General features: G+C 36.0%; 1 protein-coding gene across 1 annotated transcript in view; it reads right to left on the bottom strand.

Annotated features, from left to right (window-relative positions):
- The window catches only part of UBR5 (ubiquitin protein ligase E3 component n-recognin 5), a gene marked incomplete at both ends in the record, with an annotated part of 89,296 nt that overhangs the window by 29,991 nt on the left and 31,411 nt on the right, over positions 1 to 27,894 (bottom strand). Inside the window, 15 exons of the mRNA XM_081996629.1 lie at positions 1,011 to 1,137; positions 5,242 to 5,452; positions 6,570 to 6,767; positions 7,684 to 7,838; positions 8,046 to 8,157; positions 8,253 to 8,396; positions 13,676 to 13,788; positions 15,340 to 15,449; positions 16,247 to 16,431; positions 17,288 to 17,405; positions 19,394 to 19,548; positions 20,335 to 20,445; positions 20,527 to 20,643; positions 25,238 to 25,449; positions 27,457 to 27,606. Coding sequence (XP_081852755.1) covers positions 1,011 to 1,137; positions 5,242 to 5,452; positions 6,570 to 6,767; positions 7,684 to 7,838; positions 8,046 to 8,157; positions 8,253 to 8,396; positions 13,676 to 13,788; positions 15,340 to 15,449; positions 16,247 to 16,431; positions 17,288 to 17,405; positions 19,394 to 19,548; positions 20,335 to 20,445; positions 20,527 to 20,643; positions 25,238 to 25,449; positions 27,457 to 27,606 — 2,218 coding nt within the window. The remainder of the gene's footprint in view (positions 1 to 1,010; positions 1,138 to 5,241; positions 5,453 to 6,569; positions 6,768 to 7,683; positions 7,839 to 8,045; positions 8,158 to 8,252; positions 8,397 to 13,675; positions 13,789 to 15,339; positions 15,450 to 16,246; positions 16,432 to 17,287; positions 17,406 to 19,393; positions 19,549 to 20,334; positions 20,446 to 20,526; positions 20,644 to 25,237; positions 25,450 to 27,456; positions 27,607 to 27,894) is intronic.

Below are 27,894 nucleotides of genomic sequence, written 5' to 3'. Positions count from 1 at the left end.
TTTCCTAAGGACAGTCAGTAAACAATTTCAAGGAATTCTGTGTCATCTTACTAGAGGGAAAGGTGGTAGGAATAACATAGAAGCCAAAGAACTCAGCATGATACAAAGAAAGAGGTACAAACATGAAGATTGTTTCCTTTTTTTTTTAAATGCACTTCCTCTTAAAAGTAATGTCTCCTACAGAATTTCCTCCTACAGAAGGAGGGAAGCTTCAACCCTTACCCTTATCTCCCATATCAAAAAGATCACCGTGACGAGGATTGTAGCTTGGGAAGAGTAGAGACACCATTTTGTGTCAATTGCTTGGACTACAGAGCTAAGTAAAAAAAATGTACTATGTCCTCATCCAGTGCTCTGAACTGTCTAGAACTCAGTATAGGCACTGTCAAATTCTCTTGACACGAGCACCACTCAGTTACCATCATGGAAAGAGGAAGAACATCAATGTCAACAGAAATTAGGATTCTGGCAGGGTCAGAAACCTATCCTATTGAGCCACCTTGATACAAAGGACTCCCACTATAACAATGATTGCTTAGGATAAAAAGAACTAACTTAATTTCTTCCCCTCTGTTGTTACGTTGATCTCAGTATTATTTATCTGCCTAAGTGACCACACCTCCCTCAGACATTCTCTTAAAAGAACATGGCTGGGCACTATTATTAGTACTTCTGTGGTACTTAATTTGCCTTGGTAAAGAGCACTAGAGCTTACCCTCAAATTCCCTTTCCCCACAAGGAGTGTTTCCACTTTACAACTGAGAAGACAATGTCCCAACCCCAGAAAACAGAATTAGTTTAGAAATATCCCGCCTTTAGTTCTCACACCAGAAAAGCCTTTAAAAAAAACACTAGAGGTCTAGTTCGGTACTTGAAGAAGTTAAATCTGACTTTAAACTAACAATGGAGCCCATTCTTAAACGAGACTGAAGGAAAGAATTAGTAAAAGATTGGTAATTAATACGGAAATCAACATACAGAAAACAAGATAAAAGTGTTAGTCAGTTTACCTTCTGCTGCTTGATGATCCTGCCCGATTTCCTGGACCATTACTTGACACAACGGAGATTGCATTTGCAATAGCTTCCACGGCCGAGAGCCTTTCAGCAAATGTATTCCTTTCAGAGCGCTCTGCTTCTAAAGAATCAAGAAAAGTATTAGAGCCAAAATTTCACTTGGGAAAAAATAAGGAAGGAGTATAAACTATGAAATGTCACTAATCATGAAATGTTCCCTGCACTCTTTTTTTTTTTTTTTTTTTTGTTAAGAGATTTAGAGGGTCAGAGTAGATTCATTACAAATTTTTGTTTTGGAGGACCTTAACCATGATTCTGACAGGGTTTGGTTTCTAAAAGGCCATCAAGGAAGGATATTCAAGGCACTCAAATTCCAGAACAAGCTTTCAGTTTTCAGGATCATCAAGAGACAAGGACCTAGCATGTAGCTGATTCCAGACACTTGCTGAGTCAAGGCTTCAAAAGTAATGACAACAACAACAAAAAATCCAGACCAACACAAAAAAAACCCCACCAAAAACCCCCACAAAACACCCACGCCCCATCCACAAAACCCCACACTTCACAATGAACAGATATGAAAAACAATGCAAAGTTGTGGGCTTGTAAGATACACACTCCACTTATGAGCATGCTTAGGAAAACTGTTATGAGTATAAAAAGATAACATAATCAGTTTACATGAGAAATAATGAGCATTTCTTCTAACATCTAAAACCCTAAGCACCATACACCTAAAGGTCCTAGTCATAACGAGGACTGAATTGTGATCTGTATATATATATAGCCAAGCGCTATACAGAATATAAAAAATTGCCTAGTTATATAGTTACAGTACAACTTGAAGCAGCCAACTGTATCAAAGACCTAACATTTATTTTTCTGCAAGATAAATACACAGATAAAACGGTACAGTCAGCTGTACAAGGTCTGCACAGAGTAACAGTCATTGCTTCTTTAGGAGCTACTGACAATTAAAGGATCACATAGCCACTACATAGCAAATTATGAATCACTACAGCCATGGATCCAGAAAGAACTCAAAGAGAAGCCACTTTCAGCATGATACAGGCCAGGAAAGAGGTAATTTTCCTTTCAGAATGAAAGGCAATTTTTGGTACAAACTAGAAAGAAAAGGTATATTTCTGAAAAAAGAAAAATAATTCCTTAAAGTGACTCCAATTGTTCTTTCGGGATACATCCCAAAGTTGTTATGGCTAGTGCTCACTTTCCATTCAAAGGCTTTTCAAACTGACAGTCATCATCCTCTGCACACATATTTTCTCCGCTGGCAGTACTAAGACCTGAATAATTCCCACCCCCCCCCCGCTTTTTTTTTTAAACAAGAATGTACTATTCACAGAATCACAGAATCACTAGGTTGGAAAGGACCTTTAAGATCATCAAGTCCATATTAATACCTTTGAGTTCACAGAATAAGGTAATTTGATGGTGTTTGTCAGCTTTTATAGTATGTTTATTCTTTAGATCTTTCTACTCATCACTACCTGAAGTAGCAAAGTTTTGCTTGTTCTCAAGCACGTTCAGGTTTCTTAGCCAAAAATCACCGACTACCCACAGCAGACAACTATCAAGCACTTAGCAAGTATTACTCTTGTGCCCCTACTTCTGTACTAGTTGACCTATAAATGAATTGCCATTGTATTTGTGCTGTACTCCTTTCTAATATCCACTAGTTCTTTTAACTCATGACCCGTCACAGTCTGGGTCCCTCACACAGGGGTCACAGCTCTTGACAGTGATCCCTCAAGCAATACAAAGCAACACAACTGTTCTCTGCCAGAGAGATTTCATCTATTCTTGGACCCACAGTAAACTGTAACTGAATTTTTGCTGTTGCACTTATGAAGTTAGTATTCATTTCTGGAGACCCATCAATTGTAAATGTCCTGGTTCTAAGGCTAATTTGCTGTTCTGTTGTCTAATGAAATCTGTCCCAAATCTCTAGAAAAACAACTTTACTGAAGACCTACAAACTAAGGTTATCTAAAATTTAGTATCATAACTCTTTAATGATTTCACATGCTTTGGACATTTCTTTTGGACCGGTCTTGTTCCAAGATCCTTTCTATTGGTGAGACTGAGGAGATATGAAATCACAGAGAAACACAACCACCTTCCCCCAGCTTTGCAGGTCTGGGACATTTTTCCTGCAATTCATTTATCCAGTGCTGCAGGAGCTATGGTGAAACTAAGCACAGGATCTGAGTTTATCCCTGCCCTCAATATTCCCTTTCCAGCACTTAAGGAGAAATCTGAATGAAGAAAAGTGAAGGACCTCAGGCAGGTACTGGCTGGGAAGGGGCAGTATGTTCTGTAATTGTTAAGGAACATCTTGTCTGGAGTCTGGAATTGAAGCCTTTACTCCTAAATCAAACTTCTTTTACAGTTTAACAGATGACTTACAGACAGTAACATTAGTCACCACTGCCCTCCAGATGATGTACAGAAAGTAAGCTTGTCCTAATACCCATCGCTAACAGTTACAGTGGAAGGTGAATGTGATTTGAATCTAAAGATATGAATTCCCTTTTAAAACAAATTTTCTGAGGGGAAAGAGAGAGGCAGAGGGGTGTTAAAAGTCTATCAGGTTCATGTTTTTCATTTTTCAGAAAGTTAAATTACATCCAAATGAAGTTACTGAAAAAATGTCAAGGTTGCAAAGACAAGCACTCAAATTAGCAAAAGTCAGATTAAGTTTGCCCATGCATCCTTATTTCAGCTTCCTTGTGTGCTTAGAGTAAAACAATCTTCAGTTACACAGTTGGGTTTTGTTTGTTTCTTTTGGATTGTTTTTTTGTTTTGGTTTTTTTGTTCCCTCCCCCCACAACAAGACCCCTGCCTCAATCAGTGCACAGGATGGACGACACACTAAAGATGAAGGGTTGTACAACGAGCAAGCTGTTTATGCCTTGTTTGCTGCAACATTTGGAAGGTGTGTAGTAAGGCAGCAACAGCTTGGCAAGGAGCAGGGGAAGCATTGTCTTGTGCTTAATGCCACTGAACACCACTTTGGAGAACTGGAACATACTTCTGCCACATCTAACAGCACACAGAACTTTGTGAAACAAGTTTTTACAGATGATTATGATACATTTTACTCATTTCTGGACACCTAAAAGGTTCCTGACTCACAGAAATAACTAACATTCACAAAACAACTATTAATCCAGCTCTAGAATAAAGCGTTTTGAAAGAACACTACTCAAAAAAAAAAAAAAAAAGATCAGGCCCTAGGCTTCTCAAACAGAACCCTCAAAATTAGTTAATAGCTTTGAATACAGAAAAACTTCAAGCTATCATACCTTCAAGAGATAAGAAAGCTGTAGCATTACCCCCATTTTATAAATAGGGATATGAGGAACAATTAAGGTCTATAAATGACTAAAATTCAATGAGAGCACCATACAAAAATCCCACAAGGAAGTTCATTCATTATTCAGTGCAGGGTTTGTATGGTGTGCAATCTTAAGGAATGGGGCCACACACTGAATGATGAGGATAAAAAGAAATATTCAATAGCTACCCATTCGGTGAGCACCGTCCATCTTGTGCACTGAATGAGGTAGTCCTGTGGAAAAAATAGTATGACGGTGTAATTAAAGACCATTTCACAATGCATACCCATGTATAGCACATGGGTAAACTTAATTCTGGCATTTCCTAATTTTTGAGTGCTTGACTTAGCAACCTTGTTCTGTTAACATACTTTTTACATAACAGTATTTAATAGAAATTTTTAAATTGTGTCAGTAACTGGCATTAACAGAAGGTCATTCTTTCACATTTCTTGATACATGTCAACTGCAAGTGGCATTTCTTATTGGAGGCATTAACGTACACTATAACACTTGAAAAATATTAAATACCATTTCTCCTAAAAGTTTACTAGTGATATAATGGGGATAGTAGTGATATAAAGGTGGAAAAATACTTGTTTTCCTCTAAAATTAGCATGCAGATGTGAAAAGTTTATCTTTAACAATCAATAAAAACAGCTTAGTATTCTTAACTATTGAATTCTTATAAATCCTTATAAGAATAATAAAAATGTTGTCTCAGCACCTTCGAAAGGCTAGGGCACATTCTAGGTACTAAATTTTAAGACACCCATATATGTAGAATGCAGCCTTTATTTCAAATGTTCTTGAAAAGGCATAAGAAGTTCATTTTCAAAGTATTTTCATTATATTGTTGAGCTCACCCTCTTCCTCTTTTGTTTCTTTGTTGCTGGTTGGAAAGCATACAGACACACAAGCATGCAGAATATTGCGGTTTCCATCACATCTATGGCCAAGGAACGTCTGCAGCATTTGTGGATTCTGATCCAAGACAACTGCTTGTTCAAGATTCATCAGGTATTGTCTGCAAGCCTCATAGTCACATCGGAGAATGTGCTGCATTAAAGTTTGTTTCTGTACTCAAAAGAATAAAATATTTTAACAATGTAAAACACAAAAGGCAGACATTCAACTTTCCTAAGTACTTTTAGTTTTCCATTTTTTAAATTAATAGAAAGGTTTAAATCTAGAAGAGCATTGGCTGGAAGTCAATGCAGGAACTGTTGAGAATACGCATCATCTCAATTACAGCACTGTTAATAACAGAAAACAGCACACATTCAGGCACAGACAAGTTAAAGGAAAGGAGAGGCTTAAGCAGCAGAAACTATCAGGCTCACAAAAGTATGCCTTTGGCTTCATAGCTGCGGTCTTAAGGTAGCCATGAAATAGAAGTAATCTACATGTAACATGGGAAAAGTGGTACAACTGAAAAAACTAAGGAGTCTACTACATTAACTAGCTCCTAAGTATTTGTTTTAAACAAGCAATATACACGCTGAGGAATGAACAAATAGAAGCTGTTGAAGGTCTGGGAGGCTCACCCCATATATAACAAGCTTTTCCACAGTGATGGAATACTCCACTGTGAAATCAATCTCAGTCTAACAGGTACAAAATACCTCCTGGTGGCAGCACAGCACACAGCAGAGCTAACTAAACTGCACCAAATCACTGATGGGTTTATACAAGCATGATATATAAATTCACAGCAGAACAATTCATACAGCATCACAGATGAGTACAGACCACAGGCAATTCAAGTGAAAAAAAAATCTGCTTGACTCAATTTCCTAATGTATGGACCAAATAGAAGATGAAAAAAAGAAAAGTAGAAAAGTACTGCATTCACAAGAAAACAAATTGTTGGATCCCTCAGAAAAACTGTGCATCCATAAAATAAAATTGTATACTGGTAGTATACGTAAGAAGATAACAGTTTTAAAAGTAATGCCTGAAAAAAAAAATATTACTAGTTAAAAGCCTGATACAGAAGCCATGCACCTCCTCACTTTACTACCTGAATTTGTTTGTGCTTTCATGTTTCTAAGAGAATCTTTTGTTGAAATTAGTTTCTTTAAAATAGTGAAAATACAAATTGGTATCTAAACATGAGGCTGATTTAAGCATAACTTTATAAAAGCAAGAGGAAAAAAAGCACTTAATTCTGTAGTAAAGAGAATATTTTTACCTCAACAGCCATAATGATAATAGCAGCTTTCTTTTTGATGGTCGAGTTAGCAGGAAGATTTGTTAAGGAGTGAACACCCATTCCAAGACTACTAATAGGTGGAAGATCAAGCCAGTCAGGGTCTCGTATCCCACCCATACAATCTTTTGCCATTGGGTAGATTGTACCATTTCCATCTCTAAGAATAATAGGAGATTCCTATATTTGGGAAAAAAGTTTTATAAATAAGTTGATACAATTTATAAATATTATCCTTCCCAACAGGTCCAGTTCTGCTTGACTGACAACAATGACAACAGTTTATCTGAAATTCTCATTTACACCGTTGTCTCTTATCATTACAAGTGGCACAACATAAGACAGCAGACTATCTTTCTCAAATGCCTATGTGCTTAACATAGTAAATACTATTAAAAGTATCTTCTTTATGATATACATTCAATACGAAGCATTACCAACATATAGTACCTATACTTTTAGCTTACTTAAACGCTCCAAAGAAAGTTGAATATATTGAAATTCAACATTTGAATTCAGTTCTTTTGACAAAAATGTTTCCTCCAACTGTCCTAAGCAAAGTACATTGTGTTTGTTACTAAAATCGTTTTAGAATTTTTTCTCAGCCCTCCTCATGGATGCCTGCACAGTGTAATCAAGCTGTATAATCAGATAAAATAAGATACTTAACATTGGACAGTAGAAAGAGTTGCACAAAACCTCGATATACTATTTTTAGCATCAAATAGAGGGTTTTTTTTAACTTTTCCATTTATTCTCAAGAGTGGGTTTTCATCTGACCCAATTCCAAATACAGCTAGATAACAAGTTTACACTAACATAGGAACTACTCTGTCAAGTTCCCCCACCCCTTTAAAATTTTTTATTCAAGGTAGAATTTGAATACGATTATTAAAAGTGCTTAAGTGAGTTAGATTGCTATTCCTCTTGTGCTTTCAAAATATTAATGGTAGCAGCAAATCTTTCATAACCCATTTGAGGAACTATTTCTTTGCCAGTCTTTGGAAAAGCCTTACAAAAGGCTGTACCATCCCATTCAAAGATGACAAAAGTGAAGTGTAGTGAGGTTAAATGATTGAGGTGAAAAACCACACACCTGTCCAGCTGTAAAAATAGCAACACTTCTCTCATTCTGTCCCAGGAACGCAATGCTGCTAGTAGGGAAATTATTTTCCTGTTCAGCCTTTCCTGTGGCAAGGTCAAATATGCAATACCGAACCCAGTTCCCAGTTTTCAGAACAGCATGCACTCCTTCAAAGATACACAAAGAAAAGAGTTAATGTCTTTTACTGATGGCATCCAGTAGAAGAACTCCTAACTAAAGCACTTTGAAGTAATTACTAATATCAATGGAAACATGTGTTTATGTTCATTTGACAGCAGTTGTTTTCCACTAGAAAGAGAGACAGGTAATAAAGAAGCCAACAGAGTATCTCACAGGGTAAGCCGTCTACTTACCTTTTGAATCTACATTTACTGCTAGGATCTCTGTTTTTTCAGGAATACACAGCTTTTTAGGTGTCCTTTGAAAACAGTCAGGAACTTTTGGAGTTCCACCAGTTTTTACAACCTGAAAACACATGTAAAATTTTAAGATGCAATTAAGCACACCATGCTGACATTTCAAAATACTGGTTGTTTTCTCATCGTTTCACAAAGACATACCTGCAGTTCATCTATTCTGAGCAGCCTACAGTCTTGGAGAAGAGAAGAAGGATCAGGATCTGAATTAGAACTGCTCTGACAGTTTGCATTACTGGAGGTGCCTGGAAATTTCACAGCAACGTAAGCACCATCAACTTTTAGCACCTACAAGCAGAACATATTACAGTTTTACCAAAAGCTTCGAATAGAAACTGTTTAGGTTGATTTGCTTCAAAATAAATCAGAACTTTATCAGGAAAAGAAAAAAGGTTACAATAATCAGTGATAAAATTCTACACCTCTTGGTCATTAGCCTTATTATTTTGCTAAAATTACTGAAATCTTGAAAACTTGGATTTCTTAATGACTTCACAGGCACCCTGAATCAGATCAAAGGTCCCTCCATTTCAACATCCTATGTCCAACAGGAACCAACACCAACTGACTAGACAAGCTCCTACTGATACTTCCCTGCTAGCCTTCCAGTTTCCACCTACTGGGAACAGCGGGACAACTTCATGTTTAATAGCCTGGATAGATCCTTCTCTTATTAATTTGTCCAATCACTTTTGGAAATAAACACTATTCTTGTGGCAATGAGTTCCAAATATTAACGTAACAATTCAACAAAACACATCTACACTGAACCTCTTACTGTAAGTGCCTGTTAGTTCTTGTACTACAAGAAACAGGAAATCACTCTTTTGGTTGGGGTTTTTGGTTTCTTTTTTTTTTTTTGGCCCCATGTAAGAATTTTTAAAGCCGTTGCTGCAGAGTCTTAGTGCTCGTTCCTCAGAATGACTGTGCATAGTGAAAAAAAAAGAAGTGTTCGTTTATGGGTGTATTACCTGTTCCTTACACTTGATGATAAAGTTCTCCACTCAGTCCCTTACAACTGAAGGATACAGACAAGTCTATCCAGACATACTTCATGTATGTGTGTCTTTGCCCCGCAAGGAAACAGAAGTTATCCAACCCCATACTGACACAGTAATTCCTGAGACCATAAGCCTCTCTGAAGAGTTGCTGCCATGCATATCTAATCAGAACAGTCAAAATAGGTGTCCTTGATATAGAAACATCTTATGCCATCACCAAATAGCAAAGCCCTTTGAGTTCCCAGTTGAGACCACAATTTTCTCAAAAGGAAAAGAAAGCTAAGGGGGAAGGGAGCAGGGGAAGGACAGACATATGTTTTTAATTTGTGTAGAAATAAGATCTTGGTATGCTCTGAGTCTTGATCAAAACTAGATACAAGCAACAGTCAATCTTGATTAGGCCCTAATTTCTCAATAGTTTCCACACAGAAAGTGCTTACAAAGCAGTATTAAAGATCTAGGTGTAATCAACTCTATCTAAAACATCTCTGACAATAAAAACCATCTCATAAATTTTCAAGATATTGTAGGTAATAAAAATCTAGGTATTGCCATTTTTTCTTCCAATTTCTCTAGCTAGGTGCAGTCTATCAAGCGTGCTACAGAAAATTATATATTGACAAATATGAAAGTATTAGCATGTTTTTTGTAACAAAGACTATTGTGGACAGAGTCAGAGCACTTGCTCCCCATATGCTGAAACTTCACTCTAGGAGCAAAGTTCCTAGTTCTAGTAGTAGAGCATCACTGATGGCTTTAAAAATACTACACAAAAATTTCAAAATTCAGACCTAGTCAAAAGAGTCATGAGTATTAACTCCAATCTAGACTATACAAAGACAGATTTCTATCGAGACTTGCAAAACAACGCTCTAGGCAAAAATTATGATTTGGTCAAAAAATTTATCAAGGTACATTTAGATATTTAAGGTAATCAGACTAACTTGTAAGCCTGAAATCACATGCCACTGGTTCAATAACAGCTTCCAGTCTGACATGTATAATTTTTTTTTTTTTTTTAAATGACTAAATGTTGGTACAAGAGCTTTGTAAATTTGGGCTGCTTCTAAAAACAGAAGATTTTAAATGGTCAACATCTAGCAGAATGTATGAAATCTTGTTTATGGTGTTTCAAATTTGTAATCTGTGGGGGTGGAGCGAAGAAACACGCCTTAAGAAAAGGCAAAGTCCTTAAATATTTCATATATCCTGTCTCCATAACTAAAAGTTTTCTTCTACATGCTTTCTGGCTGCTCCTATTGTTACCACCGACATCACTTTTCAGGTGTTCAAAGAAATGCTGACAGTTTTTAAAGTGCTGGACTTCTATGGTGCCTCTTCAGAGTCCACATGCCAAATTTTTTTTTTCTTTCCCATTTTGTCATTCAAGAAGAAAATCCTGTATCTTTAAAAACTGGAAAATATGTTTACTTAGATTTGGTTGACAAGAAATTCACCTCTTCAAAGGGTACTTAAATGCAGTTCTTTAGTTAAACACTTACTACTACAGCTATTGGCTGTTACATAGAAAGAAAATAAACTATCCATTGATGTAGCAAGCCATTAGGAGCTTGAGTGAAACACTTGATAGCAATTGTACATAGAAAGCTCCAAAGCAGAGACGCGTTATAATGGGCTGGCACTAAACAAGATAAATAAGCAAGATCAATATTCCTCTCTAACGGAAATTATGTAAGTCTGAATTCATTGAAAAACGCACATTAACAAAAATAAAATGTGAGAGTTTAAAGGATTTAGACTATGTAGCTTACAGAACTAACGTACTTACACTGTTCATACTGCCAACGCAGAAGTTTCATCAATTAGAAACAAGCATTTTACAGAACTACATATACAATGTTTGCCTTATTAGGACTAAATTAAAAGAACTGAATCAAACAAATGAAAAAAGCAAGCAATAAAATGGAAGTTTAAAGATTTTTTTTCCAAAAGCAGAATACCTTTCTGGAACATTTTCAACTACAGCATAATGAGATCTGATTTTTTTTAATGGAAGAAAAAACCAAATTGATAAACTCAAAGATGAACATACTTGTTATCTCCTTTACCCTTACTATCAACTCATTGCCACACTCCTTTAAACCACAACACCAAAGCACGTTCATTGGCAGAAAACATCCAACCAAAGTGGAGGCAGGTCCTGAGCCCCGCTTCTTTGTTCCCTCTTACAGTTGTTCATTTAAAATCACATTAATGATAGGCTGAGTAGCCTCTACAAATATTGACTACCAGCACTCGAGCCTTTCAGAAGCAAACCTGTTTGGATCCACTGGTAATTTGTAGAATCTTTCCCTCTCCAGAATCATCACATTCTCTCTCGAGACACAGCAGCGGAAGACCAGGGAAATTACATATTTTATTTCTTACCTAATCTCCTTGTTGGAATGGAAGAAATTTTATCATCACAGAAAAGGCTTCTACCTCTACTCTCAAAGTGGAATGAGCACTTCCAAAGAAATATTGACACAATTTTTTAAATACTCAATTTCAAATGATTAAAACCAGATTCTTAATAGGGATTAGCTAACTCTTCTGGGATTATACACAGACTGAACTCTTTCAACTCATCCTTCTCATTGGAAGGCTTCAATCTCAGACAGAATTCAAACAAAAAATAATAAGTTCAGGTGACTGGCTGAAACAACACAATACAAAGTACAAGTTAAAGAACAAACTACTCAAACCAAATTTAAGTTTCACAAAATTCCTAGGACTTGCATAGGGACTGCAAAACTGGTACTACACAGAAGTCTCACCTGATTGAGGATAACTGATGAATAGAAGCAGTTTGGGAGGTCTTGGACACTGCCAATGGAAAGTCTCAGACCAAAACTAACCACAGCTGCCAAAGAAGAAAAAAGCCGCTCCCACCCAGCTTGCATACCCTTTTGTTCTAACAGGTTCCAGATACCATTTAAGCTGTTCCAGAAGAGGAGATCAAGAAGCTAATGTAAGTGGAATATCCCAAAGCGCATGGGATGGACAAAACCAGCTTCTACTCCTTTGATACCAATGAGCACTAACAAAGGCTTATTTCAGCCCATCTCTTTTCTAAACTACCCTGAAAGAAGACTCCATCAGATTTCTCACCAATGCAGACAATAGAAGAGACAAGTGCCAGGCTTCTTCATTCCATCAGTCTTCCATTAGGTGTGTAATCTTATAATCATTACCTCCTCCAGCTAATGACGGACTTGGAGGAATAAAGGCTTAGTTTTGTTCCAAGCCCATGAAGGATTTAAATTGAAATGAGATTATGAAGATAATATATTCAAAGAACAAAGCTGCCTAAATCCAAGAGTATATCTAGAAGACTTCTGCTCTTCATTTCTTTCAAGACTGCCCCAATGTAAGAACTTTTGCACTCTCACCAGTGCAAAATGACTCTCTGGTCATCTGTTACTTTGGCACCATAAGCAATTCACATTTACAAAGCAGCATGTAAAATACTGGTTGTATGATATGCTGGTATCAGAATAATCACAAGCAGTCATCTTGGATCTCAGCACTCAGGGCAGGGCTGTTACTGTATCAAGCTCAGTCAGAGCCCAGAGGGAAACAGGCATGTTAGAACTTGACACCATCAAACCTGCCCACAGTTATACGAACGGAACACAACAGTGGTCTTGGAAGGATTTTAACCAAGCACTTTTTGGAGACATCATAAGTTGTTGCATACAACCAAAAGTACAGAAACACAAATTTTCCAGGGGGAAAAAAAAAAAACAACACTATTTCAGGAACACGGGCTGAGCATCAGTACATCTGAACTAAATCCAGCTGCCTTCTACTGGTCAGTTATTTCCTCTTCTGGTAACTCTTTCTTACATCTTCTATGAATCAAGTAGAAAGCAATCCAACTTTTTCACTTTGTGGAAAACCTTTACTGGCTTTTCTGTTGCTCTTATTTTTGAAAAGCATAGCAGAGAACTGTCTAGATGACCTAATCCTTCCTAACATCGCACAACAATACCAAAGGAGAAACAGAGTATTTTCCTCTATAGTACTCTTAGTTGAAGTGAAGGTTTACTAGAGAAAAGTGAAAAAGTTACAAGGACCAGTAACAGTTTTTCTGGAGTAATAAATCAAATAACATTATAATCATATGAATGAAGCATGTAATTTCTAATCAAAACATTTCTGTTCTTTGCTTACCAGAACATGAGATTCACACAAAAATCCAGCTGTTGTGCATGTAAAAGTCAGTCACAATAGTGTAACTCTTCACAATCTCACTGGACATGCAGCAGCTGTTGCTCAAGTTGCCAAAAATAATCCTTTGGATAAACCACATCTCCTTTGCTTAATATTGTGGTTCAACTTAAAGTACCAGAATGTTATTTTTTAAGATTTGTCATGTTTTATTCACAAGACATTCAGTCTATTACTATCATTCTGTTATGGACAAATAAAAATGCAACAAAAGTCACACTAGTCAGAAACATTCTCAAGCATCCTCAAAACTATGACTCTTAACAGCTTAACAGGAAAAACTTTTTTTTCCTCCCTCCTCAAAGATGGTGGGACAGTGTATTTTATACAAACCTTGCCAACAGGAACATTCTTAACGTCTTCCACAAACACAACTTCCCTCAGAGACCACTGCTCTTCATTCACTTTCTCCTCTTCTTTTGGGGCAGGAGTAGATCGTCGTCGCTCTGAGACAAAAAAAGTTATTACCAAAAGAAGACTTGAAATATTTAACCAAAGCATCAAAATGCAATGTTCTATAAACAACAAACTTTTCACCCCAAAAAGATTATCAATGGACAAACCTAGAAGTTAAGAAGAAGTTAAAAAGAATCTGACTTCAGAAGTCAAAGCTACGTACACTGCACCACTTTCATGTTTTTCTATGAAAATAGTACTAATAAAGCCTATCTGATAAATAAAGCAATTTAAGGACATTTAAGCAAAACAATTAGAATACAAGAAATTGTTTTGGCAGGGCTCAGACATTGATACCGTAAGGGAAAAGGCTGACAATGTAAGACCCTTCATTCAGCCCTGCCACAGTGCTTTATATCACCCTTACAAAAAGTCTGCTTGTCCACTACGTATGGATTTTCTGGTAAACATCTAGAAGAGTAGCAAATGAGGCAGCAAATAGCTATGTGAGCTAATAGCAATTGCAATACAGTTAGATTTGCTGCAAAGACATTATATGAACAGTAACTGTAGCACACAGGATCAAATTTAAATACATAACATGGCTAAATTAACACTGACAAGAACCTTTGATTTCCTGAATTGAGTATATATAGTATAATTAATATTACCAACATATTTAAAGTAAGAAGCAGAGAACTCCTAAGCTAAATATGAAGTTAACCTCAAACACTAGTTCAAAATACAAAGCAAAGTTATAGTCAGTGAAAAATTATAGTTGAAAGATCTGCAAAAGAGAAGAAATCAGTAGCAAGACTCTACTAGTAAAATTAATTAGTACTGCAGATCTAAGCATACGAGATTGTCGGTCACTGAATGAGGCCATTTGATTCTCTAGGTGAACACTTCCTGAAACTGCAGTATGTGAACAATTAGAAGAAACAAGAGCAGAGAGAAGGTTTCTTCAAATTATGACATTGTAATTAACCCTTTATAAATGTATGGGTTTAAATGGAGAAAAAAAAAATGCTTAAAAGGTCAGTTACATGAATTCTAATGCAGCCTTTTAGGTATTTAAGTAGAACTTGTACTATAGAACTTGACTGCTTTTGTATGTTAGTAAAGAATGTCTAGTTTTAGACATCTTACGTAACAGATGACAAACTATTACTTTATGCACTGAAGTCCACCTGCAAGGCAAGCTGTACAAGAACAGCTTGATCTTAAAAGGAATTTCACAAAACAAGTTCAACTTCTGGGGTGTAAAGAAACTCACTATCACATTGCAATTAGACATAAACAACTTTATCTTCAGACTTCCTCTTAATCACCTCCTGAAAGACACTTTTGATTCTGAGAACTGTTATGCTTGCTTAGATACGTCAAGTAGTCACTGCCTATATGAACACATTTAAACTTAACACTGACAATTCACTGATTATCCAAAGACTATTACAAAAGCCTTTTACATATATTGCAGTTCAGACTGAAAGACCAAAAAGGATCCTAAAATTAGTACAGAATCCTTATAGAACTGGCTTTTATGAAAACTTCTTATCTACACAAATATTTTATGTTACTATGAGCTACACATTACTTACTATATGGCATTGACGCACTGCTTGCTATTGAAGATGCATCACTACAAGTGGAAGCTGGGGATGGTGGAGGACCCATCTCAGTTTTCACTGGTTCCTGTTTGCTTTCAGGTCTAGAATAAAAGGTGTTACTTAGAATGAAGAAAGAAAAAGGTGAAATCTTTTCCATGACAATGGACAAAGTGTCGGTGTGTCTCAGCCGTATTCCTTTAACAAGACTTAAACAAAATAAATCCATACTTGTGAACAACCATCCTAACTGACAAGGCTATACATCTGATGTTGGGAATGGTGCTATGCTGCTTAATCAGGAATTAGCTTTCTAACATTAACTCAGAATAGATACAATATTACAGAAAATAAACATCCTTAGATGCATTTCATTTGAAGACAGGAAGAATTATTAGCCTTATACAGTAACCTGAAACTCTAGAACTGCTAAACTTTTTCAAGCTTTTCTTGGAACAGTTTAAATCTGTTTTAAGAAACACTTAAATGGCAATTGCCAACCCAATAATTTTTTATTTTTATTTTTTGAAATGATTGAGGTCTCTTAATGCCATGAAGAAGGGCCTGAAAACAGATAGTTCCATAACAAAACCACTTTCAGTTACTCAAATATCAAAATCTTGGAAATTTTATGAAACACTGGAGGAAAGTCTTCATTTAATACTTCCTCTGCATTTCACTTTTCCATAATGGTTTCACACAGCTGAGAGGCCTTTCCTGCAATGAGTATTTCTGCACATTTAGCAGAGTTTATACGATTCTAGCTTTCTTGTAAAGAAGGCAAAAAGTTCAAACTGATAAAAACCTGACCTTCCTTGTTTTCAATTATTAATCAGTCACCAATTCAAGAGAATATAAAATAAATGTTCTATGTGTACGCGTGTGTGTTCTCAACACTTACTTTGCCTCTGTAGTTTTGCTAGCCTTCTCCATGTTTTTCAAGCTCTCAGGTGATCGAAGCTGAAATCGACAGCTATCATTCATGTTCCAAACAGATTCCATTAACACACCCACTTTAGGAATTCCAGCACTGATTGAAAAAGCAACTGCTCCAGCATGATAGAGGGGGTTATTCCTTAAACACACCTACAGATAGAAATATTTATTTCTATGAGAATAATGGATTATGCTGAGGGAAATAATACATGCATGCATTTTCTTGGTGACATATGTAGTTGTCAAAAAATAAGAAAACTTATTGAACGAGATGAGAGGAAAATCAGCATGATATACTATGCAATTTACTAGGGAAAAAAAAAAAGTCTGTTGTGCAATTCACAGCTGAAAGCAACAGCTTTAACAGTGCAACTGTTTAATATATAACATTGAAGTGCTCAACCGCAAAAGGAACAATTCATCCAGTAACAAAGACTCATCCCAGAGTTGATCAGAATGTATTGGGAACTAAAAGTAATGTGCTCCCTGGGAAGGAGCTGTTTTGTCTCATAGTAGTTCTAATACTAATCACAAAAAAAATCCTACACCTCTGTACCAGCTATTAACCTTTTTGGTTAAGGCTTCAAACCAAAGGCCTATCTCACTGAATAAATAAATCAAACCCAGACTCTAATACTGCAAGCACTTAAATGTCAAATAATTTACAAAGCTATGTGCTCTATTAAGAATCATATTTCTATACTTACTTTCAAAATACAGAATCAGTAGGTAAGTTAAAATGGAAATACTTTGTATGAGTACAGCTTGTTCATGTTTGCAGCAATAATCATAAAACAATAACAACACTAACCGGACACATCAATTTACAGTCATATAATTAAAACATGCTATTTTAATTCCATATTATTGATACAACTTTTGTGCATAACAAGAATAGAACCTAATTTGTTTTGTTTGTTGTTGTTTTTCTTTGTTTGTTTTAAGAGCAGGCTGTAAGCTCATCACATAGCACTGTAAAAATGCCACTTGTGACAGCTGCACTTGCCTGTGTTCCAACGGTTATGTTTGGCATAGAGGAGATACCAGCACTAGACTTAGGCTTCTTATTTTTCGCTCTGGCCTTTTCTAGCATTTTCTTCCTTTGGCTGAAAGGAACTACACCCCTGTGGAAAAAACGCATATTATTTTAAAAAAAGGCTATGAAAGAAATGCTTTGTTTATAACTTTGAACAGGTTACTCCTGCTTAACGCAGTCATGATCAAATGTACAAGTCTCTGTGCCACCTTCTCGAAAATCTCAAAGCACTGTAGAAATGACATCTTTTTCTACCTTCACCCCTCCTTTCCAAATTCATCTCAACTGGCCAATTTATTAGGAGGAGAAGGAAGAGGGAGAGCATGTAAGATATGTCACTGCCAAATGGCTTTCCTAGTGGTACAAAACGCTGCAAGACCTCTGTCACAAGATGGTATGTTCCAGTCACAACTTTCAAGTTGCGAGCTGTCCCCTCTGAACGTGATATGTTTCCCATGACTAGTGAAAATTTCCAAAATTTGCAGTCGTTGCGGAAGAGGATAAGCACCGGGGAACAGTATAAGCTTTTTTGTTTTTAGATTCTAAAAGCTTCATTTTATTTCTGGGGACATGACCGAAGGAATCTAGGACTCTATGACAGACTTAAGCTGCAAGAGGGGAAAAAAAGAGGACACTTCTTTTGTAATTGGATCCACACAGTTTAGCCAAAACTAACGCCTATGTACACAGTTAAGCACGCTTAATATTTTGATACTTCATGTTTTAGTCAATGGGTTTTAGAGTCAGATGCTTTTATTAGAAAAGCTCCTTCATGTTAAGTAAAACATGAAAAGCATCAGTCCTGTGAAGCACTGGAAATTGAAATCCTGCCTAGTGTACTACAGAGCATTTTAACGAAGGATATCCACAGTAACAAAAGCTTCTGCCTACATCAAATTGATTAACATAAAATCACCATTGCTGACATTTAACCCCTCCCAGAAATGACATGTTGGATAATAAATAAATTTCTTTCAAAGATTACATATAAATGCTAATAAGTCTTTTTATATATTGCATAATTATTCTAAAGGCAGTAAAAATGGCAGGTTCTAATAGCCAGGTATCTCCAGTGTTATGGCTTATTAGTTTCTATACTAAGAGTAATTACTCTACGGGAGGTATGTCAGCCATGATGTAACAAAAGGGACAAGAACCAGAGAGCTGTAGTTTTGAGATTTGGGACTAGAAGTTAGAATAAAATATACTTGTGTTTAAGTCTACAAGTCTAGCTACAATTCTACTTAAATATTTTCCAGAGACTTATAAGAATTTAGTGATAAAGCTGTTTTATAGAATGAATTTTCAATGCTCTGATTTCCAACTCATCATCAAGTATTTAATTCATCCATGCCTAAAAGCTACTTGAGCTTTGGGCATGATATGTAATGCAACAACTCCTGACACACTGACAAAAATAATGCATACCGACAATGCATTGGTAATATTCAATGCATTCACTCAAAATGGAAATTAATTTCAGAGCTCTTTTGGAAGTGTTATTTTTGAGGGTTTGGTGGATGGGGGGGGGGTGGTTTTGTTTTTTTTTTTTAAACATACGCTTCTTAATTATCAAATTGTTAGCTAAACTATTTTAACTAACATCTCATATTTTACAATGTTTAGAAGTGTTATATTTTAACAACAAGCTCCAGGGGAGGCATCTGATGTTATTTCTCTAAGATTAGGACACAAACTAACAGATCAAATTTTCTAACAGAGCCTGACAGAAGAATGTGGACCTCATACATGGGTAAGTTTGTTCCACATTTATAAGGGCCTCAAAGGCATAAAAAAGGTTATTCTCCAATACTGTGTAGTACTGACACATCTGAACGCTAAAGCATTTATGCACATCATCTAAAAGAAAAAAGATAAAGAAGTTATCACTGGATCCAAAAGCTTTAGGCATTAAAGAAAGGAATAAATATACTTTAAAAAGGGAACCTAAGCTCAAGTGCAGAGCTGCAGAACTCTGAACTGTAGTTCAGTAGTTTTGCAATGCTTCTCAGAGTCAAGGACATGAAGACATCTAGTGGATCCACACTGTTGTACATAAACACAGTATTTACTTACCACCAATACAAGTTGTTCTCTAGTTGGGCACACGTATAAAGAGCACAACAATGTAAAGAAACAATCCGTTCTCCCTGAAGCTCCGAGTATGTCTGTGCAGTGTGTTCTAATTTAGAAGCTACAGAGCTTAAAGTTTCATCTACCCATGTAGCAACCTAAGGGAGAAGGGAAGAAAGGAACAGAGAAGGTAGCGCGGGGTGGAGGGGGGGAAGAAAAAGAAAAATTTCACCTTAGTTGCACCTTTAATGTAGTATTTGCTGGTTTTGAAAGGGGAAAGAAAAAAAAAATCCATCCACCTAACAAAACACAAACAATTCCCTGTGGAATTTTATCCCTTGTCACCTTTTCTTTCCCCAGAAGAGAGCTTTTCCGGATTTTTCTCCCGCTCTATTTCCAGTCCCCAACAAAACCAAAAAAGGTCAAAAAAAAAAAAAAAAAAGGATACACAGAGAGGTGTCATAAAAACACTTAAACAACTGCATATACTTTACCAAACCAGTTTCAAGTTCACTCTTAACTGGGCAGAAAAGCGTGTTTAGATAACTTACCCTACAGCACTGAAAGCTTCAATGCCCTTAGTTTTTCTAGTAAATATATACAGAATATTAATAAGCTGCTCTATTGTTAACCCAGTGTCAGTTTCTACTGTAACAGCAAAAATTATTTCAGATAATAACGTAAAACAGGTATCTTTTCACTGTTTCAGCTGTAAATGTCAGATTTTTTTTACCTTTTTGCATTTTTACAAAACACCAGTTGGGTTTCTGATTTGTTTTTACAGCTGTACAGGTGAAAAGAAGTGGAATGAATGAACAAATTAAGTACTTTCTACTACTGATGAAGCTGAATAATCAACTTCTCTACAACATACTGCAAGTAATTGAAAAAAAAACCCCACAAAACAGCTTTGTCAAATTGAGCAAGCAGCACACATCTCATACCTTGTTATTTTCAGTGGCAACAGTTGCTCTAATACTATTTGCAGAAAGGAGCACTATCTTTTCATTGGTTAATCCCAAGAACATGGCTCGTGGATGATGTAGTGAAGGATTCTTTGGAAACAAAAAAATATATTTTAGATATTCAAAGCATATAAATCATTCCCAAAGTAAGTGTTTAAAGATGTACAGTACCTGTGCATTTCTGTAAGGCTCTGATTCACTCCACTTCCATTGATAGAGTTCTCCTTTACTGCTAACAGCCACAAGCTCAGAATACAGAGCTCCGATAGAAATAAACTTTGTTCCATCCTACAAATACAGAAATACAAAGTCTAAGACAGCAATATTATAAATGTATACATAAATGCAAAAAAATGAACTTGTAACTGTTTTTTTTCAGAGTTCCCATGAAAGCTGAACTTGAAAATGAAGATATATCCAGCTTGTCTCAAGCTCAGCGTGCCCTCAAATAAACACACACACAAAAAAAGCATTACTGCTTCTGATAGAACAAGGGGAGAAAGGAATAGATATTATTTTGCTGAAGTTTAGCAGGAACATACACATGGCAATTAACCTGGACAGTTTATCAAGAACTTCCACAATATCTTAAGAACACAACACTGCTCATAGAATTAAAGATGGGAAGATATCTTGACTTCTGAAATTTTAAAAAAAGGGTTTCCCTTTAAAATTCTGGCTTTTTGAAACGAACAAAAAAGCAACATAATTCCATTATTCCATTCCTAAGTGCACTCATGAAGGTATCTTCCAGCTACCCAAAAAAAGTCAATTATCAAATTCACTGCCTCATCAGTTAAACAATTCTTATATTTCACTTCTGAAGGTAAATAACTGCAAACAAGATCAAGTTTAAAAATAAAAATATCAGCATGCTACATGTCACATTAATGCATCACTATGACCTGATATATTGGAAAAGTTTCTAATTATGGGGTATTCCCCCCATCCTTTTCTGCTTGTTAACGTTTTACCAAAACTCATATGGCATCTTTCTACTACTTGCATAGTACCACTTTGCGCAATTGCTTCATCCTGTACTTTACCCAGATCTCACAGGCCTGTTTCCCCCCATGTTAGGTTTGGTTGTATATCAATGTTGCAGCAATGATGCAACAGTTACAACTTCATTTTTTCCAAGTTCCTGCTCCCCCTTGCACTGAAACAAATCTCCAACTACAGACCTGTGCATTTGAGTGATTTCACATAATGTTTATTTCTGTTTACTGAGAAACATTTGCAAGGCTCATCCATTTGCTGCTCCTCAGCAAGTGCAGCTATAGGACAACCATGTTGTTTCTAAACTTCTTTACTGCTAACAACTAAAAGTTCCCTTCCACTTAAAGGAGAATACAGCTTTTTAAAAAAATAAAAAAACCAACTTAAACTAGTATAAAATCAAATGCTGTCTTCTACAGCTACAAATCTGAAAGACCAGGATGTCAGAACTAGCCTTCTCTGTAGTAGTTATCTCCCAGATCAGTATCTTGAGCTGCCTCTCAGATTACAATATACAACATTTAAGCAATTCAACCACCTGATGGGAAACTGAACTCTTGTCAGACCATTAAGAAAAGCCCACCATCCAGTACATTTATCTGTCCCCTAAATTAAGAGACTTTTCTTTCAGCTACGGAAGTTTACAAGTGGAAACATTTTTTGTTTCATAAATGTTGACTCACACTTTTTTTTTTTAACCATTTTCATGCCCAGAAGTGCACATTTCAAAAGGTATGAGTATGTTCTTGAGTAACACAGAGTCAGTACATCTCTTACCAATAGCTCAAAATGTCTACCAATATTTTGGGAAAGAAGAGAAAGAAGGCAGCAGGAAAGGACAGAAGCAATCACAAGCAATTTTCTTTTATGACCTGATAACAGGATCTAGAATTACTTAAATCGTTAAGACAATTATTTTGCTCTGGAGGGCATCTACCAACACAGCACAGAAGCAGCACAAATCTAATCTGTGTCATGATTGTCGTTGTATAAATATTGCATATTCTGAGAAAGAACTGCCATCAGAACCTACTGTAGTCTAATGAGATGCATCTCTACTCCATCAGCATAAATGAATCATCATAAGTTACCTGGCCTAATGCCTCAAAATTAAGTATGGAAAGCAATTAATTTTTGCTCCATGACAGTATCATTATGGCTTTTAATCTTGCTAATATGTCTTACAACTTTTTATAAACAGTTTTATACCACAAGCTCAACACTAGAGACCTGCCATTCGAAATTTTTCTCTCCCTTCCATCAAAATACTAGCAATTGTGATCTAAATGCTACACAGGACCAATGCTGCACACACCTGCATGAGGCCATTCACAAGACGAACAGCTCAAAGATGCATGAACGACATGACAGCTCTGGTTCTGTAACTGGAGTCTTACATGTTCAACTATAAATTCCGACTTCATTCCAGGGAAATTACATACTTGGAAATGATGCAGATTGCTGACAAAATCTTAGTATCTCAATAGCTAAACAGAAAATACCTACTTGAACAAGCTGAAGGCTCAGCTTGCACCTAACTACAGTCTAGCAGGACAAAACCAGCCATACTTGCCATACTATAAAGTGGTTCTGATAACGCATGGCACAGTGTTGACACAGGGCAGTGTAGACTAATAGTACTCCAGTCTAACACGATTTGAACTATCAAAAGAATTCATTAATTGACTTGAATTCTTGAGCAGTTGATTTCACTTACTTGGTGGAGAAAACTCAATACCTAAGCAACATGTCTCAACATCATTAGTCTCAGATGGTGGGTGAAATTGATGCATTTGGGAACATTATCAGCTTTCCAAAAGTTTAATCCATTCCTCTCAGGTTGGTACCCATAAACACAAGTTAACCACCCTCACCATGGCCTACCGCAATTCTGCCTTAAATGCTAAATGTCAAAATAATGAAAAATGAAGGAAAAATATTTGCAAACAAGTTTGGTTATTTTGTAGTGATTCCTCACGTACTTGAATCTCTCCCCTAGGTTACTGTCTTTTCCATTAACATTTCAAGATCTCCTTTCCAATTCTCAAAATGGAAGAAACATCTGAACTGGCCTCTCAGCTAAATCATCTCCCTCAGGATTCACCTTGAAGAGTTTCTGTTGGAAAATACCACCAACAAAACTTCAGAGTGGGGCTATAGCAAGAAAGATGCAGAGCAAATTCTTATGAGCATTCAACTGAAGGACAGGATGAAAAGTAACTACTTTTGGATAAAGATGAAAAGCCATTCCAGTAAGACACCTTCATTTAACTGGAAGCTAAGGTTTATATGAGTGCATATGCAAACAAGTATATTAGAAGTTCAGTATATTTAAATTGAACAATTGTGCAACTAGATATCAGAGCAAGTTAAGTCCATAAAAGATGCCTAATAAGAGACTGCAATAGTTGTCCTAGGGCAGGATCAGCTGAGTTTGCAAATAACAAAAAGCCTCATCCAGGAAAAAAAAACCCACCCTAATTTAGTAACTAAGTTTCAGAGTCAGAGAGAAGAATGGGGTTAACAGGAAAAAAACATTCCTGAAGTAGTAAAGAAACAGAACAAAACAAAAAAACCTAACAGTATTAATGGCCATAATAATGTTACCAAAACACAGCAGTGGAAATAAAAAAGATAACTTAGTATTCCAAATCTAAACTACATTTATTCTTTGATGCTAAAACCCCTGAAATCTCTCTCTACCCAAGCTACATGACTCTCTCATTCTACCTTTGTGATAAACCAAGGGGGGGACACACAAAAGCTGCCAATTTTCACTGACACGGGAGTTCAACATTACTGGCTGAAAAAAGTAAAATCACAGTTTAGACATAAAAGGTCTGGTAGGGCTAACAACTATTAGACAAACATTCTTTTTAGGTATCTTCATTTCTCACTTTGAATGCCCAAATGAAGATGACAGCAGCTAAAGGTGAGCTGCTGCAGGATGAAATAAGCCTCTAATTCACCTCCCTCTTCAAGCTCTCTATCTATATTTAGTCTGAAAGGAAAAAACAGAGACATAGCAAAAGAGAGCGTGACATATCAAAATAGCAACCCCAAAGATACTGCGGACAGACAGAAATGGGAACACTAGAAAGACACCTCAAGTCCATAAAATTTGGTCTAATAAACATAGATTATCAATTCCATTCCTGGAAAGTTTCTTGGTTGGTTTGGTTTGTTTTGCTTTTTAAAGTCATTTCCCCAAGCATCTAGTTAATTCATAAAAGTAAATAACTACAGATACCCAGTTAGCAACATATACCTGGTGTTCCTATTATTCTTGTATCTCGTGGGAATTATTTCTTGCCTTGAAAATGGAATGAGGGTTACAAAGAAAACCAGCTAATCAAAGCCAAAGGGATGCTGAAGGAGCAACCAACACTCATTTAAGTTATTGGTCAACTCAAAACACAACTGCAAATGAATGTCAACTTTCACTGCTGTTGCTTAAAAGTCCAACCCTCAAACTGAAAGTACCTCTGGGAAGAATATCGCTAATAAAAAAAAAGGTTTCCTTGATGAAGTTTAAATTGTTTCATGAGTTTCCTATTGCCTATTAAATGCTTTGAGCACTTAAGTAAAAAAATAAAAAGAGCACCTAAGTAAAAAAAGAAAAAACCCAAACCTTGTGATCTACAGCAGTGCCTTCAAAACACATGGAGAAGAAAATTAAGACAGTAATAACAGAAGCACAGCTATAAGGGTGTAACTAGCTATTTAGAATTTTCCTAAGTGCATAATAAAGAATATGCTTTATTACATTATCTGACATAAACTGAGACACAATATTCAAAAAGGAAACACAGAGTATTTATTTGGAAAAAAAACCAGATCCATTGCACTGCATGCAAATAAAATAGTAAAAAAGTTTCAGTACCTTATCTGGCCACCACTGCAAGTCTTCTCCCAAAGAAACAGGACTTTGAACAGGTGTATTCTTCTTGTCCAGGTTTGTTTCCCCTTCCTTACTTGTAGAGCCTCTTTCATTATCAAATGAGGCTCCATCAAGCCACCTTCGTTCACGCAAACGTAAAACGGACTCACGTTCACGCAACAGCTCAGAGTCTCTCTCTAAGGGAAGAAGGAGAACTGGTATGCAATTGGGTCACACCAGTGGGATAAAAGTAAGCCACTCTCTAGTAAAGACCCTTCAGGATGCAACTAACAGCAGTTAAATCTACTCACACAGATTAAAAATAAAGTCCTGTCATGCAACATTCAATATATTAACCCTTTCAAGCATATATACTTTAGAATTGCTAAACATAAAAATAAGCTAGAAATAAAGAAGTCTTACAGTTTTGTGCACTATAGAAAAATGGTAAAGCATTTTCACTTACATCGTAAGAGGCCAAATACATTTAACATTGCAATTTAAAGTTTTATAGTAGAATACCCAGTTTTGTAGTATTGTTTTATCAATGTAGTAACCACAACAAAAAAAGAAATCGAAGTCTATATAATCTGTTAGATATCTTTATGCAAACCAAAAAAGAGTATTTATTAGAGAGTTTCATAACAACTTTCCCAAAAGAACATTAATTTGAAAAGGTTAAAGAAAGCAAGCATTAAAAAAAGCTCTTGTATACATGTTTGATAATCCAACCCCTTTTGTTTAAAGCAATATTCCATAGGACTGGATTTAATAAATTAAAGTGTATCTGTTTTGAGTAATCAAATGAAAACTTTTCAAGAGAGTCAGACAAGTTTTAAAAAGGATCCTTGTAGGAAAATGTTCCTTACCAAAATGCTTCCCCTCCAATTGGCCTACAAACTGTCTAAAGCCAGTACTCTGCAGTTCGCTCATGCAGATAAATTTTTTAAATCAGGTAATCAAACTAACTTTCCAAGAGTCAACTATGCATGGAAAATAAGGATTATAAAATTCGTGGTAACGTCTTATATAGAATAACCTTAGGAAAGGAAAAAAAAGGAGGAATTTAGAAGGAGTTATGTCAGATGCTGAATATTCGTACATGCACATAATGCATTTAACCTATTAAGTACTTCACTTATGCTCACAAAAATCAAATGGAATTACATGTATGAGATGACCACATTATTATATCATAGTTTCAACAAATTACGCCAAGTCTTGGGTCTTTTGCTGTATTAGACAAATGGGAAAGTTTTTACAAATGCCAAACACAACAGCTTGTCTTACAGATATAGTTCATAAAGTACTGTACTTATTTCCTAGCAAACATCACACTGACCCCTGACTAACAATTTTTAACAGGAACTTAAGTGTTCAGCAATTAATATACTAAAACATGTTCATGAAAGGCAACAAAAGTGTACCAAACAAACAATCAAAGCAGAGGTTGGATTAACAGTTTGGAAATACTCTAGCCATTTGCACAACAGTTTCAAAAAGACAGGAAATTGCTGCATGGTCTGTTATAAATCTTTTAAGTGTAATATGCTTTTTTTAAAAAAAAGCCCAACCACTAAAATGCCTTAACACTGCTCAAGGAGGTGTTTTTTGTTGTTATTGTTGTTTTTTGTTTTTTTTTTTTAATCAGCTGCCAATAATTGTCCTTATCCAACTACAAAAATGCTTCCAAAAAGTAAAATTCAGATTTCTTCTCCCTCCTTAGTATCTAAAGTTCCTCATTCCATAAAGGTAACTTCTGTCATGGAACAATTCAGGAAATATGAAGAACAGTGAACAAAGAGCAACCCAAAAGAAAGGGGGGGGGGGGGGGGGAAAGATTAAGAATGCTGCATGTCATCAATTGTTACTCATTTTTGAGCCAAATTAAATATTTGTAATGCAATCTATGTATTAGTAGGTACTTACACTACAGTTTAAAATAAACTTAACATGCAAGAATTTTATAACACCTTGCAACACCAATGATCAACAGTTAGATTTAAAATATATGACTATCAAGGTTCTTGCAGAACTTACCTGCTAATATTCAGAATTCATTAATAATTTTGATGAGTAACAGGCTATTTGTCTACTCTGTATTTGACAACATATCACAGTCTACTTTCACATTAAATCAGGATCTAAACCACCAGTGTGTACTATCACTAGCTTTTTCCACAGCAAACTACTTATTACAAAGAAAAAAGGTGCAAAATTACCTCTGGATGAGCCTAGCCTGGAAAGTGATGAGCGCCGAAAGGATGGATAACCAAAGTAACTAATATCTTCTGAAAACATAGCATCAGCATCAATAATGACACTTGGGTGAGCAGAATGTATGTCAGCATCCAGAAGAGACATAAGATCCTCTATAAGAGGAGACAAGGGTCTTAAGTGAATAATCAGCTACTTAAAACATCAGCTAGAGAGACCATCAACTAAACAAATATCAAAACAAAAAAATCCTATCTATTAATTTAATTTCTGCTCTTCAGATTCACCAGTGCAAACTCATGTGCCTCCTATGCAACCACATTTACAATCAAGCTTGGCGGACTAGTGAACAAAACCAGTTTCCCCTACAAGAACTGCTCTGTCACTTATCTAACCACATTTCCCACACAAGACTTGCCCAAAACACATTTTTCTGTAACCCA

The sequence above is a fragment of the Phaethon aethereus genome, assembly GCF_964289735.1.
Source record: "Phaethon aethereus genome assembly, chromosome: 2".
NCBI classification, from domain to species: Eukaryota; Metazoa; Chordata; class Aves; order Phaethontiformes; family Phaethontidae; genus Phaethon; species Phaethon aethereus.
This window is presented reverse-complemented; position numbering and strand designations above follow the sequence as displayed.